Source organism: Hippocampus zosterae, chromosome 3, assembly GCF_025434085.1.
Source record: "Hippocampus zosterae strain Florida chromosome 3, ASM2543408v3, whole genome shotgun sequence".
Lineage (NCBI taxonomy): Eukaryota > Metazoa > Chordata > Actinopteri > Syngnathiformes > Syngnathidae > Hippocampus > Hippocampus zosterae.
This window is the reverse complement of record NC_067453.1, coordinates 19,307,109-19,332,145: the sequence shown is the minus strand read 5'-3', so window position 1 is coordinate 19,332,145 and position 25,037 is coordinate 19,307,109. Positions and strand designations below refer to the sequence as shown.

The following is a 25,037-nucleotide window of genomic DNA, read 5'->3' as shown; positions in this document are numbered from 1 at the left end:
ACAGTGGTCCTCACAAGTATAGCCATACAAACACACACACACACACACACACACACACATATACAAATTAACACAGCATTAAAATACTGACCATTGACCTCACAGTGCAGAGGCAACTCCGGCCTTCCTGTGTGCAGTTTGCATGTTCTCCCCGTGCTTGCATGGGTTTTCTCTGGGTATTCTGGTTTCCTCCCACATTCCTAAAACATGCATGGCAGGCTGGTTGAACACTCTAATACCCCTTTCCCACTGAAATTAATGGATAGTAGTGATCCGTGGCGACATGCAACCAATTGGCGTATTATCCCTTTCCCATTGACCAACAAAGGGTGATTCTGAATCACATTTTTTGGAATAAATATTAGAATTTAGCTCCTAAAAGATCAGTGCTTCTCAGAGTATTATTTACAACAGGGGTGCCCAAACTTTTTGGACCGAAGATCTACTTTTCGATCAACTAACCTCCCGGGATCTACGCTTACCGCCACGCGCGCGCACACAGACGCACACATGCACGCCATGATGAGAAACAGCCTGAAACGGAGGCATGCGATGCACTTTTGCAACCTGTTAACTATCGTAGCGCACATGTACAGTTTTTAAAGTACTTCCCTGGGCCCTCCGAGATTCCTATTCTTTGCCCGTGCTCTCGGTGAATTGTACACGAAGCAAAAAAAATCAGAATAATGACGATAAAAGATAGAGAGCAACAGCTCTGATTACAAGCTGCAATTGCAGACTGCTGAGCGCAAACAACTTCCAGTGACGTAGTCACGCGCCACCGTAAATTGAAGATTTACCTGCTTTATTTTATTTTTAAAATATTTTTGGGTGAAAATGAGACTGATAGGATAAGATAAGATATAAGATATCCTTTATTCGTCCCACACTGGGGAAATTTACAATTTTGGATAATAAGGATGATTAGGGTGCAGCATATATTAAGACAAAACATATATTACTAACATGTACAACGACACACAAATGGTTGTTTTTTTGTTTTTTCTCCTCGACACTCCTCGGATCTACTTGGGACCTTTCTTAGATCTACCGGTAAATCAGGATCTACCTAATGGGCACCCCTGATTTACAACATTTTGACTTCGGCTCATCCACTGTAATCTGCTGATTTTGACGAGCTCAATGATGTTTGTTAATATGTGCCTCGTCCCTGCAGAGTTTTCGGGGCTGCAATCGTGCTGACATCCACCCTGAACATGTTCATCCCCTCTGCGGCCCGCGCGCACTACGGCTGCGTCATCTTTGTGAGGATATTACAAGGCTTGGTTGAGGTACTGTTGCATATATTGACCTTAAGTATGGTTTAAAAACAAAACAAAAAAACAAACAAAAACAAAAACGACTACTCATTATGGGGTGTTAGAATTGGGCCTCTCCCCTTATGAAAATGTCCTGACATTCTCTATTTAATCAGCTTTTGTCTCCATTTATGGAGCAATCCTTTTCACCCTAGTGCACATGGTTGCCAGAGTGGTCAACAAAGAGTGAATCGCAGGGCTTATGTGGTGTACTCCCACCAAATGCTCATGCAGAACAAAAGAGCTCTGGACAAAAACACTTAACGCGCGCGACTATCGGGGCTCAATAGAAGGATTCATTCTCAATTGCAAGACTGAAGGTTATGCTGTTTTGTTCGGCTCCATACTGTCCCTTCAATGGCGCTTTGTGGCCATGTGAGAGGGCAAGAGATGACTGTGCACAGCCCAGCATCCACTTATTACTGCAAATTAAACATTAGCATTTGGGCCTGTCTCCCTTTGCAAGCCCCAGCAATTTGTGCCTATCAATAGTTGATTGTATGCCACTTAGTGGCTAATGAAGATTTAATGATGATTTTTTTTTCCTTCCCTCCATCCAGTGGCAGTCTGCTTGAATTTGTACGGACTCACACTTCACCTATTAGTCTCCATTAGAGAGGTCAGCTCCAACCATGTCGCATTCTTTGTTATCAGATCCAATTTGTCACCGGCACACTGACCACTGGACTGCATCCGGTATTTTTACATGTAGTTTAAATCGATGCTGTTTATATTGGGCTGCATGGCAGGAAAAATACTGGTACAGTATTGCTGCTGCTCTTGCAGTAAAATGCAGGACAAAGGTGGCAATGTTCATTCATAACAATATTGGAAACATTCCATAGCAAAAAAAAGTATGCCAATTCGGTGGAAATTTGATTGTTGAAAGTAACTTCAATGTAAAATTGTGCAAGATAATATTGGCTATTCAGCGCAGTCAAGTTTAACACAGACAAAAATCAGCCAATAAATGAGAGCCTGGAAAGTGAATGTAGAGATTTTTTTTTCAAAATACAGAAAACATGTTTGTAGATAACTGCAGCAAACATGCAAAGACTGAGAAACTACAGTATTGTGGAGAAACTGCTTTTCACCATCGCAGTTTTGCAGATTTTTTTGGCACATGCGCTAAAACAAAGGCCTTGGCATAAATTGCCCCTCCCTCACTCTAACTTAAGCGCCTTGCATTGCATTAGCGGTAGCTATGTCTATACAATGTAGCTATGTCTACATAATGAACAATTTCACAATTTCACCTCTTTTGACAGTCCACTGGCGTGGCCGCTTTAGAGCGCCTCATTGTTCCGGCATGAAAGAGCCATGTGACCACCTGGCAAGATATATTCTGGCCAGCAGAGGCTTTACGCAGATTTAAGGCCCAAAAAAAAGATGCTGCACGAAATAGGATCCATTTGTCGAGATCATATAAGTGGTATTTGATTGACCGTTGAGTGAAGCGTGGTTGCAGCACATTCAGATGACGTAGCCAAAGAGTGGGATTCACAATTATGAAGCTTCACTTTCTATTCTTGACGATTTTTTAATCATTCAAGTTTAGTTGGGTGGTTAACAACACTCTTCTCTGCACTGTGTCAAATTGATAAGAAAATGATTTTCACTTGTAGGCACTTTAAAGAAATACTTTACTGACAATGTGATTGAAAACTGAGCACATTGATGTTTCCATTTGCAGGGCGTGACTTATCCAGCATGTCATGGAATCTGGAGTAAATGGGCTCCTCCACTGGAAAGGAGTCGTCTGGCAACCATCTCTTTCTGTGGTACTTGACAAAGCACAATCAATTCATCTGGAGATGACTTCCTCCTATGACATACTGTACAACACTTAAATATTACCGGTAGTCTACAAAGTGCGGAAACAGCAACTGAATATCAAAAATTGTCGACGGATGCTTGCTTGGGAATAAAGCAACCATGGATGATATTCTGCTCGCTCATAAGATTTGTCCTGTGCAGGATCCTACGCCGGTGCGGTCATAGCCATGCCTCTGGCTGGAATCTTGGTGCAGTACACAGGGTGGTCGTCAGTCTTCTATGTGTACGGTCAGTACGCTTGTCATCTCTTCATTCAACTTGCGCTCCTTAGTTAGGGTAACATTAGTAACTCGTGTGGGACGAATAAAGGATATCTTATCTTATCTTCTCTTCTCTTATCTTATCTAAGGCATCCGTGATCCTAAAACAAAAATCCATCCGTCCTTCCATCCATAGCGCTCGTCTTCATTAGGGTCGCAGATGTGTGTGAGCCTATCCCAGCTGACTGCGGCCCAGACTTGATTGGTCACCAGCCAATCAGAAGGCATTACTTCAACGTCAAGGGACTTCAATTGGAACACTTGTGTCATATTCAGATTCCTTATACATACCTACTGCATAATCACCCCATTTAAAATGGTGACTCAGTGTGTTAATTTGAATACAATCTGAAAATTGAATACTACCCAAATAAGAACCAAATTATTTCAAAGTTGACCTCAGCAGTCCTAAAGGCTTTGCAACGCCTCCCAGTTAGATGTGCTATGGATTATAAGATTCTGCTACTGGTCTATAAATCACTGAATGATTTAGGCTCGCGAACACATTAAACCAATGCTGATTGACTATAAACCCAGTAGGGCTCAGATGTCTGCGCTCTCGGTTCTACTGATGGAGCACAGGTTTCAAAGCAAACATGGTGAAGTGCTATTTGGCTGTTATGCTGCACGCAAATGGAAGAAGTTGCCAACGGAAGAGAAATCAGCCCCACGATTGAATGCTTTTAAATCCTTAAAAAAAAGTTGACATTATAGCCCAAAATGTCCACCCTATTAGCACGATCGCATATTTTGTTGCTTTCATGTTTACAAGTGTGGAAGCTTGACTAATATGCATTTCTGACAGCATTACATATACAGTACCTAATACCAATGGGGAATTCTGAACATTTCAATCCCCGCAGGTACCTTTGGTTTAATCTGGTACATGTTCTGGATCTTGGTGTCCTACGAGAGCCCGGCCGAGCACCCAACCATCACAGAAGAGGAGCGCCGTTATATCGAGGAGAGCATCGGCGAAAGTGCCCAGCTGATGGGTGCCATGGAGGTCACTTCTCCATCTCAGTCTGGCAAATTGTGTCACGCCACGTGCAGAATCCGATTTATCTATCTTTTTTATTTTTCATCTCAAATCAGAAATTCAAGACCCCCTGGAGGAAGTTTTTCACCTCTATGCCCGTCTATGCAATTATTGTGGCAAACTTCTGCAGGAGCTGGACCTTTTATCTGCTGCTCATCAGCCAGCCTGCCTACTTTGAAGAGGTGTTTGGCTTTGAAATAAGCAAGGTAAGCCTGTCAACCCAGAACCACAACTAATAATTTAAGAGACACTCACCTGCACTGAAACAGAAAAAAATTTGGAGTGGAAGTGCTTGCGAGATTTGTGGTGTCCTAATCAGTGACTGTCTCGTCTCCCTCATGCGAGACAAGGATGAATCAAGTTTGTCTGGCAGTTGTGATTTAGGCTAAGGAGGAGCGTGTGATTGCTGAGGGTGATATATGGCCCAGACATTAGACTCCAGAACACACACTCTCACACAGACACAAACACACACACACACACTGAAAGAATCATCTTTCCTTCACGTGTGCCGCCCAGGTTGGAATAGTGTCAGCGCTCCCCCACCTGGTCATGACCATCATCGTGCCCTTAGGAGGCCAGTTAGCCGACTACTTGCGTACGCACAACATCATGTCCACCACGACGGTCCGCAAGATCATGAACTGTGGAGGTGAGCCGGTGTACGTGTGCACAAAAGGAAGTGACGACAGCATGCATCAGTTCACCCATGTGTCGTCTGAATGATTTTAGGATTCGGTATGGAGGCCACCCTCCTCCTGGTGGTTGGTTATTCTCACAGTAAGGGGATAGCCATCTCCTTCTTGGTGCTGGCGGTGGGCTTTAGTGGCTTTGCAATATCAGGTGAGGCTTCAAAGGAGTCCAGGTTTATTTTATAGGCAGAGGTGGTGAAATTATTTACACACGACCTGAGTAGAAGTACATAGACTGCTTTAGTTATAGAAAGGGAGTTTACAGTTTCATTACTGCTAGCTAGATTTGCGTGTCGTCTCACTTGACTTCTCCCTCAGTTTCAGCTGAATTAATGTTATCTAAAATGTACTGAAGTACAATAAGTAAAAATGAATGTCACTGTTACCGGTAATCATTTTTAACGCGGACAACATCAAACGATTCTCTCAAATAGGGCCATGGAAAATATCTTGATTTTCCGACACTGAAATTGTTTTCGATTTTATTTTGTCAAGTGGTTGATTGAAATAAAATCATCGGGATCCAGATAAATTTTTCAACTCAACTCAACTGCAGCCTCTGGGCTTTGTGTTGAAATTCTATAACAATACTTCCCAGCCACCACTAGTCCAAAATCTCAAAGCAAACTTCTGTTTGCAGGTTTCAACGTCAATCATTTAGACATCGCTCCACGCTACGCCAGCATCCTCATGGGCATTTCCAATGGGGTGGGCACCCTGTCAGGGATGGTCTGCCCTCTAATCGTGGGAGCCATGACAAAGAATAAGGTAAGCTAGCAAGTAAACAACTTTATGAAAAGGAAGTTTGTCTTATCAGTTTTGAAGGCTAGATGTTTACAGAGATTCTATTCATATTGACGTTAAAAAAAAAACAACGCATTATATGATTGCCTTTAACTAAGTAACTAACTTTACTCAATTGTTGCAGTGTTGGCGTGTGCCAACTATTACATCAGCTCTGTGGGCCTGTAAATTGTGACAAGGTCTAACCACTATTTCTGGTCCCAGACGAGGGAAGAGTGGCAGTATGTCTTCCTGATTGCCTCCCTGGTGCATTACGGTGGCGTGGTGTTCTACGGTATCTTCGCATCCGGGGAAAAACAGCCATGGGCCGACCCTGAGGAGACCAGCGATGAGAAGTGCGGCTTCATTGACGAGGACGAGCTGGCCGAAGAGACGGGTGACATCACGCAGGCTTACGGCGCCATGGGCGGCCCCGCGAAAAGCTACGGAGCCACCGCACAACTCAATGGAGGATGGGTGCAGGACTGGGATAAGACAGAGGAGTATGTTCAGGAACCGGCCGGGAAGATGTACTCGGAGCGAGGCTATTCTTGAGAGGATATATGTCCAATTTCCATCCCAAATTGCACAATCGAACATTATAGATAGATGAATTCATTCTGTGTATTCTAGTTGTACGGCAGTTCTAGTTTCTAACGGCTGGTGTAAAGGGGAGCCCATGTTAGCTTCTCACACACTTCTCCTCACATCTACAGTCAGCGTAGGGAGGTCGCAAAGGAAGCCGCAGGCTTGTGTTGTAGTCTTAGGCACCCACAACTCATCAGTTTACTTGAACAACATGAGCCAGATGACACTGCAGTAGACCATCACACAAGGTCTCTCTCTCTCTCTCTCTCTCTCCTATTGCACTGAAACTATCATAACAATTCTAAAAGACCAAAAAAAAAAAGCTGATTATATTGTGTTTTATGTACTGTATATACCCGTATACTGTTTCTGTGAGACTATTGTGGATTTGGGTCGTTGATCTGTGTTTAACCTTGATATAAAAAGGCCATATTTTTCATGGACAGCACCTTTTCAGGGAGATGTCTGCTTGCAAAAAAGGTCTCCTGCTCCAGCGAGACCTGTTAATACTCTTGAAGACAAAAATAGGGCGAGATTATAGTATCTTTGTTGCATGACTTTGCGCCAAATTAATGTTGAGATGCAGCGTTGTCCTCATTCATCCGCCCGCCATGATAGAAGAGAATAAACTTTGCGCAACGAGATGGTGAGGCGAGACAAATCAGAAGCCTTTCAAGAAGGCGGTTGCTCATTCAAGTTTGGTGTGCGCTGCAATAAATCCTGTGTAATGGCTGCTATCCACCACCACCTGTTTTTGTAACGTAAACACTGGCTTGCTGTATCAAACTGTTCTTGTTTTGGAGTCATGTGGTGATCGACGATAAGACGTGTGTTTTTAACAGTTTTACTCATATGCGGAGAATCCAGCTTTTAGTGCTCACGGTGCTAACATTTCACAGTGAGGAATGCAGTTCTGTATGTGGATGACTTGGTGTTTCTTGCTTGTCCCCAGTCAAGCGACTTTATGGACACATGAATGGACAACTGTCATTCATGAAAGGCTCTTCCATTTGAATTTCTTCGCTACCATTTGCTGTCTGCAAGGAATGTTTCAAATATATGAATATTTAAGAATGTTTTCAGACCAAAAGATATTATCGTGGCGTCGAGCCTGAAGTCAATGTATACACAGATAAATGTGAGTTTATGGATACAAATATTGTGTTTAACAAAGAGATATGTTGATGTTGAAAAGTGCTATCAAAATTTTATATATATATATAAAAACAAAACAAAAAACAACAACCCAAATACTTTTGTCATCATCTTTTCATCCCTTCTGGAGCCTAGGCGATTCTTCGAGCGTTTTTAGCAGCCAAACCGGTTAAGAACCTTCTCCAGTCAGTATGTTGTGCTCACATTCTCTCCACATTTCTCATTTGTAAATCAATGGCGGATGTCTCTGGGGTCCGAAGCAAAGTATTGGACTCGGTAGCTTGGTAATTGGCAGATGGCGAAAACAGCAATGTTAATGGAATGACTGGAGTTTACATCCCGGCAAGAATTATGCAATGAGGATGCACAAGGCGTAAAATTGGGAAGGGAGCCTACGCACAAATTTCAAGTACAGGGAAAAAAAATGTATTCTCGTCTGTATAGCTAAGAATTGCTCACCAAATCGTTGCACTACAGTTAAGTAAATCAATTATAATTGAGGGCATTCTATTACATTGGTGCAGTGCATGTGGACATACAGTAAAGTGTGGCACATCTTCCACACCTCAGCATGTCCTCCACACCTCTGAGGTCAGTCGTGCTACACGCAGCACATATTGACCCGGCTCCAAAATTAAATCTAGTCACGGGACAGACGAATCGATACCTCCACAGTACAATGACGGATTACATAAAATTGTATCAATAAAGTTTCAATTGCGTTAGCAACAAGGGGAAGTCACGTTGCAGCTTTTATTTGCCACTTTTGGAGGACAAGCAAAACAAAGCAATCGGATATTTAAGCCCGCAATTTCATTTGCGATCTCTTTTGCAAACCATTAACTACATTGTAATCAAACAGCAAATTTGTGCAATTCTTTCATCTTTAGTCAATTACTAGCGGCCAGCTATGGAAAGTTTGTGAACAGCTTTTGCGTATTCTTGACGCAATCAATTTGTAGTGATTTACACACAATATTGCACAAGTGTTTTGTTCATTTTTATGTACACAGTCGAATGTGAATGAACGCGTGTCGATGTACACTTGGACCTGGCGACTCCAACTCACCGGTGAGCCTAAAAAGAAGATGGATGGTCGTACTTTGTGTTCAGCCTCAAGTAAGAGCAGCCACGTTAGTGCCTCAGCCCTTGTGAATGATTACTGCAGCTGGTTTGCTAGGTGGTGAATAATTCAGAGCAAAAAATGGCGCCGGTCCATTCACATACATCACTGTGAGCCACTCTGCCTCCCCTGCAGCAATAGGGATTTGCTGGTTTCATGAATGGAATATCCCTTTGCCAAACCGAAATATTATGCATGCACATCTGCACAATCTAATGAGATCCAATACAAGGGCAAAGTAAAACAAAGTGTCTTCACAAAGATAATAATGATGAGTTTTGACTTAAAAATGCGTTCATTATTATGGTTCCCGGCACTGGCAGTCTTTGATTAAATACAATGCCGGAAAGCGGGACTTAAAAGGAAGAGTACAAGTATTATCCATCCATTTCTTATCACCTTGTAGAATATTACTTGAGTTTAAGAGTTGAGTTTGACATTAAATTTACCAGATTTTCCTCACAAAATAGTGAAAAAGCTTTGGTGACAACGAATTGTGAGAAGCTAACCGCCGCGGCGACCTTGCTTATGAGCAAAATGTACAATTTCCCTCCGTTGCTTAGCAACACATCGTTATACTGTGGGAGGCACTGCAACACATGGTCTGAAAACATGTCTGGTAAACGGAAGCAAATCTCGCTGTCTGTGAAGGCTGAAATTGTCTCTCACTTTTGAAAGGGAGTCTCACAGTTGAAGTTCATCAAAGACTACGTGTTCAAAGTTGCAGATTTTTTCTAATTCATCTTTGATGGCAACAAAATGATGGCAGCGTTTGAGGCTAACAGATTCTAAAATGATTTTACGGCTTTGGGTGTGGCACATCCTGAACCGAGGAAAGACGCTGTTTTCAGAGATGATGTAGGAACGCTTCAGTTGTTCGTGTCATGTCTTATGACTGCTGTCAGGCTGATGAATAAAAAATAACAATCATAATAATAATAATAATTAAATGATGTGAAGGTAAATTGTAAATAGTACTGCGATTTATCCATTTGTGTTCATATTGTATTTAATTGAAAGATGTTTGTTGTTGTTTTTTTTTTTTCTCTTCTTCTTTCTACATACATTCTTGCTGCTGGAGGCTGTAAATTTCCCCATTGTGGGACAAATAAAGGATATCTTATCTTATCTTATCTTATGAAATCATTTTTTCCTCATACTGTATACACGTATTTGTAATTGACATGTTTATACTGTATTACATGTTCATGTTTTTACATCTATAAATGTTCATACCGTATCATACATCAAAATGGGCGGCCATTTTATTGGAAATGGTTACAACGAACTACCGTTATAACGTACAGATTTGTTCTGTCCCTCGAGATATGTTGGACTGTATGTAAGAGGTTGGACTGAAACAAAGTATTTATACTCCCTTACATTACAACACTGATATTGAGAAGACTGGTCAGGGTGTGGTCCAAATTTTAGAAACCCTTCACATTATGATTCAATTTAGTTCGACAGCATCTCGTTCGATTTTACACTAAGCAAGGCGTTTATTTTTCACCCGAGCTTGACAGGAGCGACATTTATACTGTGGGTGGGGGGCCGAGCGTGGACCTTTGCCCTCGATGGATATAGCTCAAGTCATGTTCATGTTTACTGCACTGTCTGATCACAAGAAGCAGCTCGATGCAAGCAGCGAGCAATTACAATAAATCTCAGTTGCTCCTTGGATAATTGCCTCGTCGGCCGAGGAGGAGAAAAAAAGAGGAGGGGTGTAAAAAGCATCAACACTCGCCACTGCCCGCCTCCTCGGTGCATGTGTTAATTTGACAGAAAACCCAATTGTGTCAGCAGTCATGTGGAACGTGTTTTTCCTCCCGCCACACCAGTCCCTGCGGTCACGGCTGTTGCACCGGTGACCAGCTTGTTTGTGTGCTTTGATTTGAGTCCGGGTTTTCACTCATACCAGGGAGCAGCTTAGCGTCACATTGACGACTTTGTGCAGCATCACGTTCGCGTCAAAGAGTGAGAGTGCGAGCGGAGGGGAGACGATGTACTGTTGTCGGTGCGTGGGGCAGGTGCAGTTTGGCTCCTCGGGGACTGTAATGGGATGAGGCCATAGCCGAATGAGTGTTTGATGACAGGCTTGCGCTCCTCTCCAGGGAGCCCGCCTGCATGCAATTATCCGGCCGGCCGTGCTCTCTTTGCCAAATTGTACCCTCCCACCCCTCCACATTGCTGCCTACATAGCCATTCATTTTCTAATAATCCTCCATCAAGTCACCGGTTGTAATTAGAAGGCCAAATTCCAAATGTGGCATTGGAGTAATTGGTGTTTTATGAGCCTATCAAATGTGGCGTTCCCCTACCTCGGAGCAATTGAATTGTACACCTCTTCCCATTAATAAAACTGTAATGGCTGCATGCTTTGAGGCCCAATCAATCCCTCTTACATACATTAGCGTGACCCGCATGCATGTGCTGAAGACTATTTTGTTGAGCTTGAAAAGTCATTCTTCAATCCAAACTTCTCCCTTACAAGAAAAGAGAATCTGGTGTGTCCGCTGCAAAGCGATAGGCAGCTCATTTTAAGCTTTCATCTGAGGCTACTCTCTCTCATCCCACTGAAACCTTCATAGATAACAAACTGGGTAATGCAACAAGGAGCTTTTGATAAAGATTTTTTTTAAATAGATGAAGGTCACATTTCGAGAGCTGACTTGTTTCGGGAGATTGCAGCATCCACTGTGTTATTTCTTCTTGTTGCTCCACAGAACTGGCTCAGATCCTGTAGTTTGTATGTAAGCTCATCTATCACAAGTTGATATCACCCCCCCCCCCCCCCAATTGTCACATTAGGGTGACAATTTCATCGCTCTCTTCTGTGTACTGTGATCAGATTGGTATCACATGCACCGAGACAAAGGGATAAAAGGCTGATAAGATTTTTACAGCATGGCCTTTGTGCTGCTGACACATTTCAGATCTCAACGTGGAGAAAAGGTACAGATAATGCCAAGGATTATATGAAAGAAATGTGTAAAAAAATGGACATTTGACATTTGAATTGGATTAATATTGTTGTGTCCAACTAGCAATAACATTTTAGTGTTGAGAGGGGAAGTCAATGTGGAAAATGAATTAAGCAGTAAAAATTCCCCCATTTTTGATCCATTTTAGAGGGCGACCATTTTGCCACTTGCTGTCAAATGGAAATGACATCGCAGTGCCAAAGGGCTATTTCCTGAGTTTGGGGATGTAATGTTCCCAAGCTGAGCCATTAGGCACTGTGACGTAATTTTCAGTCGACAGCAAGGGGCAAAAGGCAGAAAGTCACTGAGTCGGTTTAATTTTGTTTGACTGTGAGGTATTGCTTACCGTAAACGTTATTTGCATCAAAGTTGACCTTTTGGAAGATAGATGCACAGTCTGTGGCCCTGAAAAAAGCACAAAATATTACATTACAGTCAAATACTTAGTCACGTTATGTAGACCGAATCCAATTACAATGAAACAGTTCCAACAGGATAGTTTTCACTACAATACAATGCATGCACCAACTGTGTTTCTGCAAACACAGCACAAGTTACCGGGGAGTCAGATGGAGCACTTTTCATAAATATACCGGTACCTAAAAAAATGTCTCGTGCATTCTTCAATGAATTGGGGAAAAAAAAACAAAATAAAATGTATGCTTGATGATCCTCAGCGTGGGACACAGGTGTGAAGCGTGGCCCCCCCTCACACCCACCTCTGTAATCTGTCACTGCCGGGGCCAGACGAGGCCAACGCCGGAGCGGCTTAGGCACGTGCCAAGGGAGGGCTCTAAACCCTCACCACCCCCAACCAAACAGCCTCTATTCAAACCACCAGATGAGGGCTGGAGTAGACCTTTAATGAATGCTTTCCCTTACCATGGAAAACAGACACCCTCCACTTGCAGTTTGTTGTTGCCACATGCTGTCAAAGAACCACAGAAGGAGTGAGGGGTAGTAAGACCTTTCCTACGAGGATGCTTCATTACGAATAAATCAAACGAGAACCAGTATTTCCTCCCTTTAAATTAATTGCTGCAAACTAGAAACATAATCATCAAGATGTGGAATTATCAGCTATAATATTGAAGCTCATTAAATCGGAAAATAATCGAATTGTGTCGCTAATGGTAGAGGTACACGAGTGATATGTGTATGCGCAGCATCGGATCAGTTCCCACTCAGTGATGGTGTGGATGTGAATGGTTGTTCGTCTTTATACGTGCCCTGTGACTGACTGCCGAGCAGTTCAGGTTGTCGTCTATCCAAAACTGAGATAGGCTCCAGCACCTCCCTGCGACCGATTCGGGATAAGCGGTGTTGGAAATGGATAGACGGATCATTTAATTGTACATCACAGCCTGCATCACATTTTCTTGTAATGAAAGAAAATTGGACACACACATTTTTCATTGGACAGCACTGATACGTAGAAACGCTTCACTTGACTGGCTTTTAACACGCCGTCTTGAAAAAGCTTGTAAATAACAGCAACAACTAGATAGAAGCAACCATGATTCATCATAGTGATGGTCAAGATTTTATTTGGCCACATTTCATGAAATTAACTTTTGGGTAAGGAGGCTTGTGACATTCAGAAGGAACAATTCATTTAGACAGTGATGTGTTCCCAATCCCCCCCATCTGTCACCGGGGGGGTGTTGAGATGTCGTTGACCCTGCAAGAACACTTTCACTTTTCAAAAATGCCAACTAAATAACTCGTGTTGTAGGGCACCTATCATGGCCATACATAGTGAATTACTGTACACATTATTCAATCATTTGCTTAGAACCAATTTCATCTCAGTTGGGGTGCGTTACTTTTTATCTGCGGGGGCGGGAGGGGGGTGTGACATTAATCATCACCATGGCAACAATCCCACTGTGCACCTATGCATGAGGCTGTTAAGAGTCTAAATAAATACATAAACAAATAACCGAGTCCCAAACATTAAATGTTAACTCAGGCTTGGAAACGTGGACATTTCTAATGGCCTTGCAAAATGACTAATTGGTTTTGGTGCGCCGCATCCTCGTGATGAAAATCCAGTGAGATCATTTACATGTTTTTACAACAGAGGAGCAGGTGAGACCACTTTAATCATGGCCGCTTCCCCTTTTGTCAGCCACATATGTTACTCCCCCCTCGGAAATAAATTGGTTGTGTACACGCGAGCTGTTACTCGGTGACCCTTGTCTGTCACTGCGTGAATTGCTTTCACGGACTGTTAAACGAGCCGTGGCTGTGTTGATGTTTGCATGCACACCATGTCGCGGTCTCTAATCCACGGTGCAGCACACGCCAGTTATTGTGCAGCCTTTGACCGAACACACAGGATGTGCCTAATTGATCCCTTGCCACAGAAGTGCTGGTGCCTATGGGCAGCCATGTGTGAGTTAGTATTCAAGTCACCTGACCGGCACAGCCCAATCATGCTTGCATTTCACAACACCTTTATGGAACTGTGCTGTATGTCAGTGGGCGGATCTCACTTCTCTTAATTGGAGATGTCCAGGCTGATACCAACACATTAAAATTAATAATTGTGAATGATGCTGTTACTTAAACAACTTTTCAGATGTGCAACATGTTAAGGGGTTTATTTAAATCTTACAATAGACATCTTTGCTTTAAAATTCTAACAAAAAGTGCAAAGAGCACCAAGAGTAGGTTCATCAGCATATTATACAGGGGATGTCAGGTCCCAAATTTTCTTTACAATGGCCACTTACTGTTGACTAAATTACAATATAGAGCCTGCGGGGTTGTGAAAGTCACATGACCAAACCCAGGAAACAGACTGGAGCTATGGAGTATTTTGGTATTTGGATGTCTTCCTGAGTAGACGAATATTCAGAAGAGTTTGAAATTGATCTCTTATTGGCCATCGGATTCTTTAAAAAAAGCCGATACCAATATGTGTCAAAATGACAAATATTGATTATCGAATCGGTCTACCCGTACTCTTAACTGCGAAAATTCCTGGCTCCTTGACGCTCCGACCCAAAGTTATTCTTAGGCCACAATAATAAGGGGCTGCATTTGTTATGCAATTACCAAACTGAATGCAAGGCTGGTTCCCACCTTTGCCTTGCTTACAATATTTGGGGAAGTTGTGCCTAATAACATAAATATGATGTACATGTTAGATACAATGTCGCTGATGGGGTAGTGGTACACTCGCCGGACTTGTGTGCAGGCAGCGTGGGGTCAGTTCCCACTCAGTGACGGTATGAATGTGGCCGTGTATGGTTGTTTGTCTCTATATGTGCCCTGTAACTGACTGGCGACCAGTTCGGGGGTTGTTTCATCTTTCGCCCATGGTCAGCTGGGATATGCTCCAGCAATTCCTGTGACCCCCTTCAGGATAGGCAGTGCTGAAAATGGATAGATCAATGTTAGATACATCCAAACCGCTTTATCCACATGAGGGTCGTGGGCGTGCTGGAGCCTATCCCAGCTACCTTTGGGCACCCTGAACCGGTTGCCAGCCAATGGCAGGACACACAAAGACAAACAACCATCCGCGCTCACACTCACACCTAGGGACAATTTTGAGTGTTCAATCAGCCTGCCATGCATGTTTTCGGAATGTGGGAGGAAAGTAGAGTACCCGGAAAAACCCCGAAGCAGGCGTAGGGAGGCCGGGGCCGAAATAAAATCCCTGACCTCGGCACTGTAAATGGGACATACTGACAAGTATAACACCGTGCCGACCAAGTTAGATACAGCAATGTTCATTTTATGTGTAGAAAAAGTAGGACGAGCATGTGAGCATTTTTTTAAAAATCTGGTTTATTTTTCCCAATTCTCTAAATTCTTTCAGGACTTTGTTTCTGATTTAACGAGCATTTTACAGAGGAGACACAAAAAAATGCGGAGTAATTTCTATGAGATTTTAGAATAAATGTGTAGCAGATGCTGAATTTGACATTTTTTTCAAACTATGCATCAAGCTGCAACTGACACTTGCGTATTTCTGTTAAGAGATCCCCCCACACACTTAGTCCTCTGACATCAAAGTCTCCATCGGATATCCTCAAATCATTCAGTTCTTTTTCTACGGTGATCCTCAGAGTGGGACAAACCTCAAACAAGACCACAAAACGCTCAGTCACTTCCTGAAAAGACACTTTGGTACTTGTGGTGCTTTGCGCCCATTCGCCATCGTTGACGCAGTACTCCATATCTGCGGCCCACTTTTTGAGAACAGCACAGTACATGTCCCTGAATTTAATATGTTCTCTTGCCAGGTTCTTAAGAATAGATGTAGGCAGTGAGAAGCACATGTGTTGCAGCAGGCTGTGATTTTGCTGCAGCCAATCCTGGAGAAAATCCAGCGAAGCAGTTTGTGCGTGTGCGTTTTCTCCAGTCAGCAAAGCGGCAGCGAGGACCAGATAAAAATGTTCTGCTCCTTTGCATCCTTGGAGGACAGCATCAAGAAAACATTGTGCCTGGCAGGGTTTGCCGCCTTGGCTCAGCAGGGTGTGAAGGCTTTTTGTCAAAAAGGTGCCCTGCACCTCCGCACTCGCTCCCGAGTGACATGTGAGTGGACTCAAGATTTTATGAGCAGATTTGCATTGAATGATGCGACTGCAAAGTCCAGTTGAATCCTGATACTCTCCTGGTTTGACATGGGCTGGTTTTGTGGTGTCAAAAAGTATCTTCATAATGGAGAGGGGCAAATTAGGGTTGTTCAGCAGCCCCGTCAGCAACAAGTGCTGGCAATGTGACAGGTCCAAAAAAGTGAGGTCAGCATAGTCAGCAAAGACAGCTCGCAAACGACTATTAGTGTGCTGCAGTTGAATCTCCATAATTCCCCTAATTTGGGGGTTTTGGTGGTATTTGGAGAAAAGGTGCTCGCAGTAGCAGGTCCAGTGAAAAGCCCGAGAGAGAGACTGTCGATCCCACAGACACACGTCACCGCTCCGCGCTGCTACCGCCAGCAACTCGATCGTACTCGACAAGTTCTTCAGCGTCGCCTCCATGCGGCGCTCTCAGCGGTCACAAGAACACCACCGAGCCGCCTCGGTGAACTCCCACGGAGGACGGTAGAAATGCTCTCCTTATGAAGACCAACGCTGCGCCACCGAAGCTACACGCTAGCGGGCTAGCTACCATGATAGCATAGTGAGTTCGAACGTCACGTAAATTCCACAGACTTTAAAACATTTCCGCAATTGAATACGCGTGTTTATGAGCAATATACACCAGTAGTTTATGTTTAGACTATAAAAACTACGGAACTCACGTTCCATTCGCCCCTTTATCCTCTAACTTGTTTTGTATGTGCCGCTTGAACTGCTTTGCGCATGCGCAAAGGAGAGGAGACACATGTAAACTTCCTCCAAAACAAATGGGGCTTTAACCATCTATTGGTACAGTATTTTTGTTTTCTTTTACCGGTAGTTATGATTTACTTGTCAGCTTCAGTATCACAAACCGCACCAACATAGAAATTTGATGCATTTGAATCCACTTGCGTTTGATGCTGACATTTTTATTTTGCATGAAATAATGGTAAAACAAGTTATCCATGATCGTTGTGTTATCCACTATTTTATACCCGATCATTACACAAATGAAACACTGTGCATAGGCGACTTTATCGAGCTGTTCTCTTGAACGTACTCCAGATATGGCATAATGAGGCCGCATGTTAGTGAGAGGAGGTGGGGAGATCAAACCTCCCTCCCATCAACAGTGTGAGCATGTGCATTCATGTGTGTGCAGCCAGCTCGTTGTGCGGACCCTCCCGGTCCAGTCTGTAGTTGGTTTCTGCAGCGTAACCTGTAGGAGGGTGCAAGACAGTGAAAAGCATGAAAAGTGGGAACAGGCAGCTCAGAGGACGAGTGAGAGCAAGGTCCGCACCTAGCAGCTGAAGACCGAGGGTGAGCACTGATAACAAGCCTTTTCGTACACTTCATGCACTTTTTGCGTTAACTCTTGTTCCCAACTTGTTGAATTTAATGTTGAATGGCAGTGGAAGTTTTAGCAACTATTGGGATTAAATAAATGGTGACTTTTAGATTCCCGTTGTTGGGATAGTTTTAATTAGGCGGTGGACTCTTTGGTTTGTGTCATAAATCATCAGCCTTAAAACCGGATCCTGAGTGGTGGATTACCTGATATGGCTTTTTGTTTTATATTTATCAACACTGTTAAATGAATAGAGAGATTTAAATGCAATGTCATTTTCTCCTGTAAAATGTCAGAGCTGATTAAATCAGTAATTTATTCAACTGAATTCATGCACAGCAGCAAAACATTTGTGGTGCAGGAATTTCCGTATGTACGCATCTATATGTTTTACAACAGGTTGACCAACCAAAAATGTTCTTTATTGACAATGTATGTGAAGCACATGGTTTAATTAAGGCCTGCTGTAGCCTGTTTAGAAATGGATGAACACAGGGTAAATTGGCACATGATCACAGATGAGGTTTTATGGCTGGTCGACGTAAAACTTTTATTGCAAGTTCAGCAGAAATAAACTAGTTGTTGACCGTTAAATACAGCAAGGGATTCAGTTTGATAGACGGCACGCACACTTACATAGAAACACAGTGAATGATTGCTCCAGTTGAAATGGACAAATCTTCCTGTAGATTTCTTGTGGGATCCTAGTGCATGGCATGCAGAAAGCGTAAGAACAGCAGAGCCATTCTTGGTTTTTTTATTTTTTTGGGAGGGGGGTGGGGTGGTAATTAATTCAGTTTCTGCAATTCCCATCCGCTTTTATTTCCTGGAGCAGCCAGCCACAGTATGTCATGGTGCTTCAATGGCAGTCATGAGGCTTCTCCGTCTGAGGAATGTTTACATTTATATCTTTGTATATTTGACCATTTTGGTGCAGGTCTTCTGCTCCTAATCCTGAGTCAACATCTGGATCTGGAATCTGACACTGAGAACTGGGAACTGTAACTGGCGCGTTTAGTGGGACGTATAAAAAGTCCAACTCGGAGGCAAGGTTAGGTATGTTTTTTGACCTGCACTTGAGGAGGTCGGGCAGCAGTGTGGTGCTAGGCCAGAACAATTGGTTGTTTCTTTTACAGATATTTCCCGAGGAAAATGTGGCTTAAAACGCAATGAGATGTTGGGTCACATTTCCGCAGAACAATGCAGCTTTTGAGCTCAATGTAGACAAATCAAACGAGCTATGTCAACTGATGTCGCAAAGTGAGGTCAGTAGCATTTTTATATGGTGGGTCATCAACCACTGAGATTATGTGCTTGAACTCACAATTTCTCCACCAATGGCAATGTACTCAACAGTGTAGACAACATAGGGTCTCTGTAATTTAGTGTAAAATGTCATGACAATTTTTTTTCTGCCTAGCCACTTGCTCTAAGTTTCATCCACTGCCTCATAGAGTAGAGGATCAGAAGAGTTGGCAGATAAGCAAGATACACACAGTTCAATTTTTAACATCAATTTGATCATTTTTAACACATTTACACTAAAACCTTACTGTTTTAGTGTAAATGAGAGAGAACCCACTCATGAGGATGTGAAAAATTGGCACGTGTGTTGTGACATCTTCTGCACACGGTAATGCTTACAAGTGCAGAAATTCTACTCTGTTGTACGTGTCACGTTTGCAGTACAAATGAATTGATGAAATGAATGCATTAATGAATGCCAAATCACACAGCAATGATCAGCAGCAGTGCCTCTCGTTTTCTGAAATTTGAAGTTTTTTCATTTACGTTTGGGAGCGGAGCTTTGGCTAGAAGATAGTGTTTCAATAAATCTAACAGATAGCTGAAGAGATGATGACAACCGTTGGCCCGGCAGACATTTTAAATGGAAGTTCTTCAATCGACCATTAGCATATACAGCAGTCAAGAGCAAGTCCCTCAACCAGAAGTCTGTATCCCTTTATCTATGGCTCAGCCGAACTTTCACCACATACTCGAAGATTTGTGATTGTAAATGATTTAACAATTACGATTTGAGACATTTTTCCAAGCAGGTGGGTGCGGTCACGCCTCACACCAAGGGATTTTCAGTCCAAATAGTCTGACTTTGATCAGAAGAATACTCAAATAAGTCCCATTTCTTGGTATGCGTCTACCCTGAATAAAAGACAAAACCTGAAGAAGTCATGCTATCAGTATCATGAGACGATTTTATTTATATATTCATGTTTTGGAATGATACCACTCACCACAATGTAGCGGTAACTGAAGATACAAGCTTTCTTCACCATAGCGCTATCTGCTGAATTGAGTGGGCCACTGTCCCACTTGCCCCACTGACTGAGACACCATCCAATGCTAAAGCAAACAGAGTGACTTAAAATGGTCTTGTTTGGATGAAGCTGTGAGATATGAGAACTTGTCCCACTGCCCCCATTCGGTCTGCCATCCTGCTCCTCGGTGCTGGTGGGAATGTAGCACCAGCGTGATGCTCCTGACCGCCTTCTGAGTTCAGGATGTAAAGACAGGAGCTTGTCTTCAGGAAGAAAATGTGATCTTGCCAACATGTCAATATCGAGATGTCCACTGTATGAATCGATGTCATTCAACTCTGAAGGGAGGCAATGGACACATTGTTAGATCGTACTGTATATGGAGGCAATCAAAACGATTGAAAATGTCATGCACCAGTCATACTCACCCGATTCATGTTGTGTCCTTTCGCAACTTGGGGGAAGAGCTTTTGGTGCACCAGCAGTCAAAACACAGGGAAATGACGCACTTGGGAAAATACTCCAAATGCAACTAGGAACATATCCAAAATCCTTTGATGTCTTATTCTTTAATAAAGAAGTGTATCTTTCAATATCATCATGTCTACACGGATACATTACCTCCTCATCTATGCCAGCAGTCGTAGTGGTGGAATTCATAACTTGAAGCCGTAGCATCTGTGGAGTAGAATGTGAAAGAATTTCAGCACTTGGCAAAGCTGGACATTGGAAGGCTGTGTTTAGTCACTGAAATCTCATTACAGGTGCTAAGGAGCAGTTAAATATGGCTTTGAATATTGATGGCAAGTACAGTCCCTCGTCAGGCCACATTAATAAGACCCGCTGCTTTGTTGAGTCTGCAGTCGCGACTTAAACTACACATGGTGAACTGAAAGAGACACTATTTGTTTTCCTGATGTCTGTGCAAAATAAGTTCAGCTGTATTTGTGTGCTACTTATATGTCATTCATTGATATCAGCAAATGCTCTGCAAACCACACCGCTATTAGGCCCATAGGACAAACTCTTCAATTCAAGGCACCTCTGTTCCTTGCGGGAATTGCAGGCCGGAATGTCAGCTGTTAGATTCCAACTTTCCACACACAAATCACCTGTTGTTAAAACCTCGTTGTTCAGCTTTCTTTTAGGTTACATATCATTTTGGAGAAGAATAAAAAAATAGTGTCCTGAAAACAAAAGTACACACTCATGCATCCATATACTTACTGGTAATTGCATTAGGCACACTAATGGGATCCAGTCATATGATTGGCTTGGCCATTTACACTCACTGTCAGTGTAGCATGCCCTCCCGAACCAGGATGAAACTTTTACTGATGATTTTTGTTGTTCATTTGTGAGCAACATATTCCATAACCGTGACCTAATCACCGTAAGAGCTGATAAACATTGCGAAACACATCCAGATAATTAAACATAGTTCACGTTCTACACTAAATAATTTACAAATACAAATGCTCATAGGCATACAATTATTACACAAAACACACCTCTTTGGAAGTGCTGTCAGTGTAAACATTATCGTTTAAATCTGACTTTGAAACAAACTCTGGCCATACTTAAGATGTCAAGTTACTTTTTTGCAAACTGCACTAAACAGGAAGCGCCAAATGACAATTTTAGATGCAAATAAAAATAAAATCACTACCGCTCTGACAAAAATGATAATGGTTATTTACAGTCTGAAATGTATTAAATATTTGGCAGTAATATGTTAACTATTTTAGTTGTATTTGTGTCACTCAAAAATGAGCATTATTGGCTTTGTCACTAAGACATTTTTGATGCAATTCTTGTACTGTAATTGGTACAATCCATCTAATCTAAAGATGTGGTTGTTTCGTGTACACCCATGCCAACCAACAACTTACACAATAATCCTTCATTAAATGCAAGACCTTTGCAATGTAGGATCACTAAATAAATAAATCTGATCCAATGCATACCGAAGTTTCCTTTCCAGATTCTCATGCTTCCTGTATCGTGTCTCTCACTGCCTTAGGTTATCCGGAGGGAACCATGTGCAGTTCCCTGAGTCCCAAACATCCAAGCAGCCCCGGCCTGACAGACATGCAACAGTACCACCAGTGGCTGGCCAGTCGACATGAAGCCAGCTTGTTGCCCATGAAGGAAGACCTCGCACTCTGGCTCACCAATATGCTGGGTGAGTGCAAATTGTGCAACACGCCCCCACCACCAAGTCACTTTCAGATTACCAGGTGAAAATGCAAGTGCATTGACTTAAAAATATCCCACCCTCAAATACCTGTAAAATTAAACCTTCCAGTTGTCCATCCATCCATTTTCCGAACCGCTTGATCCTCACTAGAGTCGCGGGGGTGCTGGAGCCTATCCCAGCAGTTACTGTAAATTGAAGAAAAGCTGAACCACTAGTCTTTACATCATTTCCTATAGATTTACCTTAATTGAATAAATGGGAATCATTACAGCTCAGAAATAATGCAGTGCCAGCGGTGAGGAGTACTGGATGTGCAGCAGCAGGCTTACTATTGTCTCATAAATCACCGCGTGTCCTCTTGTTAAACAGCAATGTACTGACAAAACAAAAGCATGAATAACATAATGGCTCTAATTTCATTTAAATCAGCTGAGTGCGAGTAGACTTGACAAACAATGAGTTGGCTGAGTTTGTGTATTATATGAGACATGAAACAATTAATTCCTGTCACGTTTATGTGTAACATCATTCAGTATGTGAGCCTACATTGGGAAAGTCAACAAAGTTGTTGTTTTGTAACATACTTTCGATATGATTACCACTACCCACATAATGGAAATGGCGTTAGATTTTTCATTTTTTAAAGATTGCCTTGGCATAAACATGAAGCGGCTAATGTATGTTCACATTTGTTTTTATGGCTAATTTTAGCTATTGTGGTTTTTAAGCAGCTGCGTTGTAGTCTGGAAATCATGGCATATGTTGTGTGCAAGGTTAAAAAGATAGAGAGATAGATTTCATTCTTGCATGCTCTTCGCTTGTGGATGGGTGTACATGTGAACTTCTCTCACCGCCTTGTATCTCTGCAGGTGTATTGGAACCAGCTGAGCTCGAAGCAGCCATTAGGGTTGTCATTAAATAAATAGTGTTATTAGTTTAAGCTGTCTTCTCGAGGTTGAGTACATCCAAAGCTCCTCAAGGGGCTGTTATGCTAAGCAGAGTTTAGGTGGGAGGAGAAGTATGGAAAAAGTCTACCGTTTGAGTGGAAGGAGGACACTCGTTTGTATTGATGAGTCATGTGGTAATGGGACACAAAGCCATTTATCGGACCGAGGAGCCAAAATGAAATACTTCTTCGAAGTCTCTCTGGAATAAATTGTCCTCGCACAGCAGAAGTTGAAGGGAGCATGTGCGTATGCTGTAAGTCAGGAGCTCACTGAGTATTTCTCAAGATTGCAATCTTTTTTTCTGAGTGCAATACAACATTTGGAACTCATTAAATGCTGTGAACCCCCAGACCCCTTCTGCTATAAGAAACAGAAAGGCATGAAAAAAAAAATCTCCAGTTTCTTTCCACAGACACCCCATTGCCACCACCTCCTATTTCACGATGATCTCACTGAGAAAGAATGAACCGCTGGAAGTCAGTTAATTGGACACCACATTTTGATGACCAATCTGCAGTATCTCTATTTAGCTTGCAGCATAATTACATTAACTGTACAGGTACACATTTCCACTTTGCTTTGACTTATGTCGTAATGAAGTAACTTTTCTAAGTTATAACATAGTGAACATTTGCAGGCTCAACCAGGCATCTCATCTCCAAAGCCGTTTCTTGCATCACAATCTACTTCCGCTGGGAACTGACTGGATATTTCCTAACTAACCAGATTTAGTGATGGATTTCCTGTGCTAAATCCTCCCTATTTTTTAAATGTATTTATATGTCCCTTGATCAGGTCTGGAAATCACCGCTGAAAGCTTCATGGAACGCTTAGACAACGGCTTCCTGCTGTGCCAATTGGCTGAGACGCTGCAAGAGATGTTCAGGCAAAATAGTGGAGACCTGCCTGCTCTCAACAACAGAAAGGTAGTTAAAAAAATGGCGGCTGTCACTATTATATTAATCTGCTATGATAATGACGATGCTAATACAGAGGTGAAAGATCTGACTGAGATGGCAAGATAGGAATCACCAGTATTTTTTTTTAATCCAGATTTGTGAAGCATTTTTTGTCTTTCTCGCAAAACTGCTACTATATTAGCTTAGCAGACAAATTAACCCCCCCCCCCAACACACACACACACACACACACTCCCTTTTCTAATCTAATTGATTCAAGACAGATTGCTTCAGGACAGCAGCAGTCAGGGTTGATTGACTCCCATAAGGACAAAGACAGATATATGCTATTAGGTTTCACTCAATCAGCTCAAGAGAAGCTTCTCTTGTAGAATCTCTTGCTGAAAGAGGTACCTAGTTAACCCCCCACAATTTTCTTTACAATTGTATGATCTATATAGCCCTACTAGTTTAAACATGGCGTTCTGATTGATATTTCGTTTGTGGAAAATGAGTTAAGCAGTAAAACGGCTTACCTGTTTTCTGAAGCTGAGCCATGATTTGTTGTTACCCGAGCCCTGAGACACTACGATGTGATATTCGGTCAACAGTAAGTGGCAAAATGGCCGCACCCTGAGATGACTAAAAATGAATGGATTTTGCAGCTGAACTCATATTCCACAAATGCAATACTAATCATCTGTGTTGAGACTAGTGGAGGTGCATCGACATTTTTATTGAACAGATCATTTTTGGACAGACTTTCTCTTTAATACATGGTCAAGGAAAATGGTAGATTAAATTCTGTAATTTATTGAACGGTAATACATCTCAAGGGGCTCCTTGGTTGTACAGAACTTTGGACAAAGACTGGGATGAGGGATGGGGAAGGGATTTATTGGGCAATAACACAAAGACTAAGGAAGTTACTAATGCAATGAGTTAATCTATACACAAAAGTACATGAATCACAGAAAAGAAAAAGATTTATGACAGTTATTTGATTTTTTT

The 25,037-nt window shown here is 42.4% G+C and overlaps 3 protein-coding genes and 2 long non-coding RNA genes across 7 annotated transcripts in view; 2 read left to right on the top strand and 3 right to left on the bottom strand.

Moving 5' to 3' along the window:
* The window catches only part of slc17a6a (solute carrier family 17 member 6a), a 28,393-nt gene extending 21,369 nt beyond the window's left edge, over positions 1 to 7,024 (top strand). The window contains exons 4-12 of the mRNA XM_052061176.1: positions 1,178 to 1,292; positions 3,013 to 3,100; positions 3,297 to 3,383; positions 4,279 to 4,421; positions 4,511 to 4,660; positions 4,974 to 5,106; positions 5,187 to 5,297; positions 5,787 to 5,914; positions 6,155 to 7,024. Coding sequence (XP_051917136.1) covers positions 1,178 to 1,292; positions 3,013 to 3,100; positions 3,297 to 3,383; positions 4,279 to 4,421; positions 4,511 to 4,660; positions 4,974 to 5,106; positions 5,187 to 5,297; positions 5,787 to 5,914; positions 6,155 to 6,484 — 1,285 coding nt within the window. The 3' untranslated portion in view covers positions 6,485 to 7,024. The remainder of the gene's footprint in view (positions 1 to 1,177; positions 1,293 to 3,012; positions 3,101 to 3,296; positions 3,384 to 4,278; positions 4,422 to 4,510; positions 4,661 to 4,973; positions 5,107 to 5,186; positions 5,298 to 5,786; positions 5,915 to 6,154) is intronic.
* LOC127597856 (uncharacterized) lies at positions 120 to 17,271 on the bottom strand. The gene is made up of 3 exons (XR_007961783.1): positions 17,037 to 17,271; positions 12,126 to 12,184; positions 120 to 200 (listed from the first exon to the last, which is right to left on the bottom strand). It is a non-coding gene; the product is annotated as an uncharacterized LOC127597856 (long non-coding RNA).
* On the bottom strand, positions 15,557 to 16,773 carry fancf (FA complementation group F). The gene has a single exon (XM_052061185.1). The coding sequence runs from the start codon at positions 16,771 to 16,773 to the stop codon at positions 15,730 to 15,732; it is 1,044 nt and encodes a 347-aa protein (XP_051917145.1). The 3' UTR covers positions 15,557 to 15,729.
* The window catches only part of LOC127597848 (growth arrest-specific protein 2), a 22,712-nt gene continuing 14,442 nt past the window's right edge, over positions 16,768 to 25,037 (top strand). For 2 of the 3 annotated variants that reach the window (XM_052061188.1, XM_052061186.1), the window contains exons 1-3: positions 17,299 to 17,676; positions 22,004 to 22,165; positions 23,923 to 24,053. In XM_052061188.1, the coding sequence (XP_051917148.1) occupies positions 22,021 to 22,165; positions 23,923 to 24,053 (276 nt within the window). In that variant the 5' untranslated portion in view covers positions 17,299 to 17,676; positions 22,004 to 22,020. Of the gene's footprint in view, positions 16,916 to 17,298; positions 17,677 to 22,003; positions 22,166 to 23,922; positions 24,054 to 25,037 lie in introns of those variants that run through there. The other variant, XM_052061187.1, reaches the window with a different exon arrangement.
* On the bottom strand, positions 19,719 to 21,685 carry LOC127597857 (uncharacterized). Its single transcript, XR_007961784.1, has 4 exons — positions 21,208 to 21,685; positions 20,602 to 20,658; positions 20,409 to 20,512; positions 19,719 to 20,318 (listed from the first exon to the last, which is right to left on the bottom strand). It is a non-coding gene; the product is annotated as an uncharacterized LOC127597857 (long non-coding RNA).

Coding starts and splice junctions, on each gene's coding strand:
- fancf (XM_052061185.1), bottom strand. CDS start 16,773: ATGGAGGCGACGCTGAAGAACTTGTCGAGTACGATCGAGTTGCTGGCG.